This window comes from Argiope bruennichi, chromosome X1 (genome assembly GCF_947563725.1).
Source record: "Argiope bruennichi chromosome X1, qqArgBrue1.1, whole genome shotgun sequence".
Taxonomy (NCBI): Eukaryota; Metazoa; Arthropoda; class Arachnida; order Araneae; family Araneidae; genus Argiope; species Argiope bruennichi.
In genome coordinates, this window is record NC_079162.1 from 100,684,080 (window position 1) to 100,690,973 (window position 6,894).

General features: G+C 28.3%; 1 protein-coding gene across 1 annotated transcript; it reads right to left on the minus strand.

Moving 5' to 3' along the window:
• Positions 1-2,913: 2,913 nt before the first annotated feature.
• Positions 2,914-5,809, minus strand: LOC129958846 (uncharacterized). Its single transcript, XM_056071567.1, has 2 exons — positions 5,665-5,809; positions 2,914-3,611 (listed from the first exon to the last, which is right to left on the minus strand). The coding sequence occupies exons 1-2, from the start codon at positions 5,674-5,676 to the stop codon at positions 3,129-3,131; spliced, it is 495 nt and encodes a 164-aa protein (XP_055927542.1). The 5' UTR covers positions 5,677-5,809; the 3' UTR covers positions 2,914-3,128.
• Between the last annotated feature and the right edge of the window lie 1,085 nt (positions 5,810-6,894).

A 6,894-nucleotide genomic window follows, 5' to 3' on the forward strand; every position in this document is an offset into this window, starting at 1 on the left:
TTTTGTATAGGTAACATACAAATCGATTTTTTTGGAATTATATCTATCTGTCTGTTTGTAAACACGATTAGTCAAAAACGCTCTTACTTAGACGTATGAAATTTAGTTTATGTTTGCACCAAATGCATCGATTTCTATCAAATTTTGAACGAAACCTATTCAGAGGAATTTTGCCTGTCCTATTGTACGATTAATAACAGATAATTACAAAGAAGGTTAATAATAACAAGTTAAAAGGATAATAATAATAGGTTAACAGGAATAATAACAAGTTAAAAAAGTAACTACAGAAAAAAAGCTAGATGGATAAAATTTGGCACACAGTTTTAACATTTAAAATGTAGATATATATGAAATTTCGAACCAAATCTGTGAAATGGTAGACCGTCTATTTGTTTGTACTTTCAAAAGCACATAAATATAACAACTCAAAAGAGCAATGACTTAAATTTAGGAAATTAGTATGTGATTTTGTGATTACAATTATAGGAGTCCAAAATACATATTCGGTGGTCTGGTTCTTACAAATTAACCAAATTTCGTTAATGATCGCACGTTAACAGGCTCTTACATAACTATTGTGCGCTGATGGCATGTGATTACTACTACACAAATACATTTTATTTCTATACTTGTGTATAATTAACAGAATTCCCTTTTTACAAAGAGCCTATTAACATGTGACAGGCAATTTTTTTGCCGATTAATTGCAGGAATGCGGTTAATGCAAAAATACTAGTAAACCGAATATGCATTTTGGATTTTTATTTTCAACCGACTGAACCAAAAATTTGATGCAGAATTACTACTGCAACCAAAGAATCCTACATCAAATTTTATATATATATATATATATATATATATATATATATATATATATATATATATATATATATATATATATATATATATATATATATGAATTAGAGGGGTTTGAAATGTGAAAAATCACAAGCTCGAATTTTTCGACGATAACAATATTTTTTCTGTACTTCACATGCGAGAAAATAAAAGTAGATTTTGCTTAATTTGCTTTATTCCTTTGTTTTTATTTTTTCTTGAACAGTGGAAAAAGAGACCTGAGAGGACAGAATTGAGTTTACATCTCGCAACAATCAAATTTTAGCAAATCAGGACACTGAATACTATCGTATAATTCATTTCTAGCTGTCATATACAATTACAGTACTTACAATTTTTGACGATTACAGCGTTTTCTCTCTGTATATATCGTATATGAGAAAGTGATAAACAAAATAAGAAATACAAAAATTGCTTGCACCCTTCTGTAATTTTAAAAGAAATATACATACGACTATAAAAACATTAGAGTGCTACTTCTCATTAATATCTATACTCACTGTTATTCCTAATCATTTACTAGAAATTAAGTAACAAGTAATTTTAGAGGCTCTATTTGCAATTTTAAGGAGTTAGTAAAATAATTTATTTAAAAAAAACTGTTTTTCAGACATACACAAAAATTATATAAATAAAATTGCTTAATTACACTACGTTAAGAAGTGTCAAATTTTAAATGAAACAGTAAATGAAATGAAATTTAATTGAAATACACGCAGAATCTAGACAAATATATTTTTATAGTTTATAAAAAAATTGATACTAAATGATTAAAGTTTTTTAAATTATTATGTCAATAATATGCTGTTGAGGAAACTCCAGGAACGTAGTTTAATATGATGGATATGATCGAAATCGGATCTCACACATGCGCTGCAGAGCAAAAAGTGGATTATTTTTATAAACATATTTTTTAAAACCAGCTGCGATGTTTCAATAGTAGAAAATCGTCTGCTTTCCTGTTCGATTTCACCAAAGATTCGTTTTGCATCTGCGCCTGGTGTCGGTTTTATATCTGGTCTTGAATCAAAGGGCATTTCATTGATATGGTGATCAAGTTGAAAAAATGGAATATTATTTAAAGGATATTTTTCATTTCAAATTTAGATACACACCAAAATATCGTGCCTCAAGATTTTCTCAATGTAAACTTAAATTAGGAAGTTAATATGAAATGGAATAATCTGTGACATAATGTTTCGTTTTAATTACGTAAATTAATGCTGCTTTTTTGTTCAATGATATTATAATTAGAAATACTGGTAAATTTTAGAAATCTATATGCAGGTTATTACAAAAAGAGATACAGCAGAAATACAATCAAAGGTAATTAGACATCGTTTACTTTATATATAAAATTGTTAAAAATGACTGAATATTGATTGGTAAACCTAAATGAATGCTCAAAAGAAATTAAATTTCTATATTTAAATATACTTATAAAATTTTGTTGTTGAAGACCATTACTTATTATTCTGTGTACTTACTCTAAGCAATAACATTTGCAGAGGATTTTAGTGAAATGAAAAGTTTGGTAAACATATTTTATTTAAAAAGTTAAGCTGAAATAAAGTATTTTTTAATTTAATGATATATAAGGCTTATATTAAGATTGATTTTATGATAATTTGATGTAAAATTATTCCTTTAATTTTCCCTTTCTTTGAAAAAGGAAGATAATATTCTAACAGCAGAATTAGCATGATTAAATGCATACTGATGTTTCTGTATGGTTTATAAAGAACTTTTTTATTCAGAAAACTTTTAAAAACTGTGAAAAAAGGAATACCAGTATTTTCAAAAAGAATCAGTTTAAAATATAGATACTTGATTATGTAGTATTTCTATAGCTATATAAATGAGTATTTCTATAGCTATATAAATGAGTATTTCTATAGCGAGCTAAATGAGTGCTAGTACTAGTGAATTAAATGAATATTACAACTAATGAAATTGGTAAAAATCATAAATGATAATTTGAGAGCTTATTATCTGAACTGTGCAGAGTATGACAGAGAAAACAGAGAATTTGTAACCAAAATCAACTTTTTTATTCACATTTGCAATATTTACATTTTAAACAAGAAAGTACTTTTTTACATTTGTAGAATCATTTACAAAATGGTTTGTTCGAAAAAAAAATGAAAGGAAAGATAACTATATTCAATTTTACAAAATAGATGGAATGAGGTCAGTGCCAAAAATCTAGCAAATGTTGTTTAACAAACACAGGACTATTGTGAAGCTCATCTATGAAAGAGATTTACTTAATAATGTCCCAAAGATTTCAAATAATTTCCATGACCATGACCATGATCATACAAATCAAAGCTGTGTCCAAGACTGCTGAGTCCATAGCTGCTGTGTCCAAGACTGCCATGTCCAAGACTGCTGTATCCATGGTGTCCATGGAGGTTAAGACCATGATCATCGTAATGGTGTCCCAAATCAAGGGTGACGTGCTTCACAACTGGGACCTTCTTCACGACATCGACATGTTTAACCACTGGAACGTGTTTTACAACGGCAACATGTTTTACCACAGGTACATGCTTGACAACTGGAACATGTTTGACAACAGAGACCTTCTTGACAACTGGAACATGTTTGACTACTGGGTAAATAACTTTATGATGATGTCCGGGGAATACATCTTCATGGTGACCATAGCTGTCATATCCATGATGGTAATCTTTGATTATTCCTCCAAGGGAAACAGTAGCCAAAGCTGCTACAAAAGCGAGGACAATCTACGGCAATAAAAGCACATTAAGATCACGTATATGCAACATAAAACAGAGCATAACCATAGATCATGCAGTGAATTATAATTCATGATAAAATTGTTTACTTCTTTTAAATCTATGACCGTTAATATTCCTCATCCAGATAGATTCTTTTTGACATGTTGACTCATTTTGAAGGAAAGAGAATTGAATTTGAATTTGAGAATTTTTAGAGTTAATTTATATATGAAGTAAAAGGGTTTGCCTAATGAATGAGACCTTAACTTGAAGCAATACAAGGTATATTCGACAAATACGATAGTAAAGGTTGTAACTTTCTGATAAATATATTATTATATGTTATTTATTATTTATAGCTATATTACACATTAACTTAAAACTTAATTTAGAACTGCTGTTATCTGTTAAATATATATGGAATAATGCAATTAATTGCTTTAATTTATTTAATTATAAAATTTCAGGACTAAAAGAAAATAAAAATGAATTCTATTGGTGTAATTGAATAAAAATGTAGTAAATTGAAATATAATTTCACGTTTTGGTTTTAGGAAACATATTTTGAAAACATATAGACATTACATGCTTTCATGATATTGACAAAGTCTGGTTTCAAAAAAGAGAAAGAGAACAACACCTAAATTAAGTTAAAATGTCATTGCATAATTTCGCGAAATCTTTCGAAGCCTATATATCTATATTAGTAAACAAATAAAAAGCCAAACGTAAAATAGATGAAAATTCTTAATTATTATGCAGAAATTAGAGTGCAGTGATTTCTCTACCTAAGAACGATTTCAAAATTATCTCTTAAGAATAATGTATTTTCTTCATCACCTTAATCTGAAATATAAAAAAAAATATAGCCTTTGCTTAATTTGCATGCATTTTAATTACAAATATTTATAGGCTCTGAGAAGAGCTGGAAGGAGTTTTTTCCTTTCTAAGAATAACAATTTCAAATAGTAAAAGGGAAAGTAAGTTTACAAAATTGTGTCGCGAATACTAATTAACATTCATGGCACGAATTACCTGACAGATGCAATATCCCATGTGTTGGTAAAGAAATAAGATTAGATAACTTACCAGAGAAGTGAGTTTGGTATTCCTTTCACATGTTTTAATATAGAAAAATAAGTTAAAGACTAATTGACTTACCAGTTTGCCAAGGATTTTTCAACAGTCGGAAGAAATTGAAACCGCATGAATTTTAAACCATAGCTTAAGAAATTCAGGTTTAATTGAACTTTGTGGTTGAAAATACCGAAAATAGATTTTCGACATAAATTTTTAACGAAAATAATAATGAAAACAAGGAGTGCTATTCTTGAATTTCTATATTAAGCGGCGAACGAAAATTTAAGCCAGTTTAAGTATTATGACTTTCGATTCATTTGCATTATGTTAAATTGGAGCAACTCAAATTTAATTAATTTTATTCCGTAAAAAAGTTAAACCTTGATTTTGTATGGTAATTTATGGAAGAAAATGGTTTTCTTCTTGAGTTTTCCTTCTATGGATAAATTATTATTAGTTTCCGATTATATTTAAGGGAAACTGTACGAAAGCAAAAAAAGTAACTATTTAAATGATTTATCTACATAACGCACTTTCATTTAAAAATTTACTGTTGCTTTGTTGGAGATTACTTTATAAAAATATTCTAAGGCTGTTTTTAACTAAACGGATTTGAAATTTATCCAGCAATTTTAAGAAATATTTAACTATATTCAGATCGGAAAAATCAATTCAAATTTATCCTTTTTTTAAAAGAAAAATTTTAAAAAGAATTCTCTGCGAATGTGATTTAATGCTGTGTACAAATAAACAAGAATATTTTTAGAAAAGAATAAGAATAGTTTAAATAACTAATTCAATATAAAAATTTAATAAAATAATATTGTAACATTTAATTTACTTTTAAATGCAAAGTACATTTTTAAATAAGATTTAATATATAGAATCTTATGAACAAACAAGCGAAATGCTTCTTATTTGAACTGTAACTAACCGAACTCTTTAAGTTGGTTACAAGGCAGGGATATTGGGTACTCACCATTGAGTTCATGGTGTGCGTTGTTGTTAAGAGCTAGCTGACTCTCGAACTGATGATTTGGGAATGATTTTTTCCTTTATATATAGTAGCTGGACATGCGCAGCGCCTACCAATGAAACCGGCATTCCTTAAAACCATATTTATCGAGAGGGTGTCCTTTAGCCAGCGGCAAAAAAAACTCTTCCGTCTTGATCCACTTTGTCTCCGGTGAAAGTGGACGAAAACAGGGCTGGGTCCGCTCATAAATTAGTCAAAGCCTACAGGTCTTTCGCCCTACATCTTCCATTAGAATAGATAAAAATCAAGACCGATGAAAAACCCTTTCAAAAGGGTGAAGAAAAAAAAAGATCTAGAGATCATTAGCAGAAAGTAACCCAAATATTGTTAGAGAAGCGTATTGACTTCCCCCCTTCTTCTCATCGAGACTATTTACCAATGAATGAAGAATGATTGGTGGATTGATTGTTTATATTCGGAGTTTTGAAAGGGTTCTTTCTGCAATACTTTATAATTGTAATTTGTTGTCTCCACTTTCACTGCTTAACTCGTGAATAATTCAGTTAAGACCAAATAAGCTTGCGTTTTCTCTTTTCATTCGTTGCGTGGAAATCGCTTTGTTCTATTCAAAATGCACTTTATTTTCGCGTGTGAATGATTTTGATCGGAGTATGCAGATAATTAATATCTCTTTGTCTCGATCAATAAGATAAGGAGATTTTTATTCAATAAACAAATACTTACGAAGTAGTTAGAACTTTTAAGATGTTGAGTGTTGTAGAATGTTAAACATAATTAGGGGAAAAAAAGAAACGTGCTTGATAAAATATCGTGTGCATTTATATTTTGATAAACGAATAAAATGTAATAATAGAAATTATCTAAAGAGTAGAAAGACTTTTTTTGTCTTGTTTGGCAAGTAGTATACAGTTGTTTAGCATTGCTATGAAAGACTGCATGTCATTGAAATACATTTTTGATAAATAGTCTTATAATTCTAAAAAAAATCATTTATTTTGAAGATGATTTTTTTAAGCTTATAAAGTAAAAGAAAAAAATCAGTGGGAATTTAGGAACATTCTTTCTCATTTTCATTTTAAAACATATTATAATCAAATGAAAAAAAATTATCATAAAAGTATTTTTAGTATAATTAAGAAAAATATCTAAGCTGTTTTTACATCTGATTTGCTTAGTGAGCGAATTATTTTTGTATTTTTCATTAATTTTGCT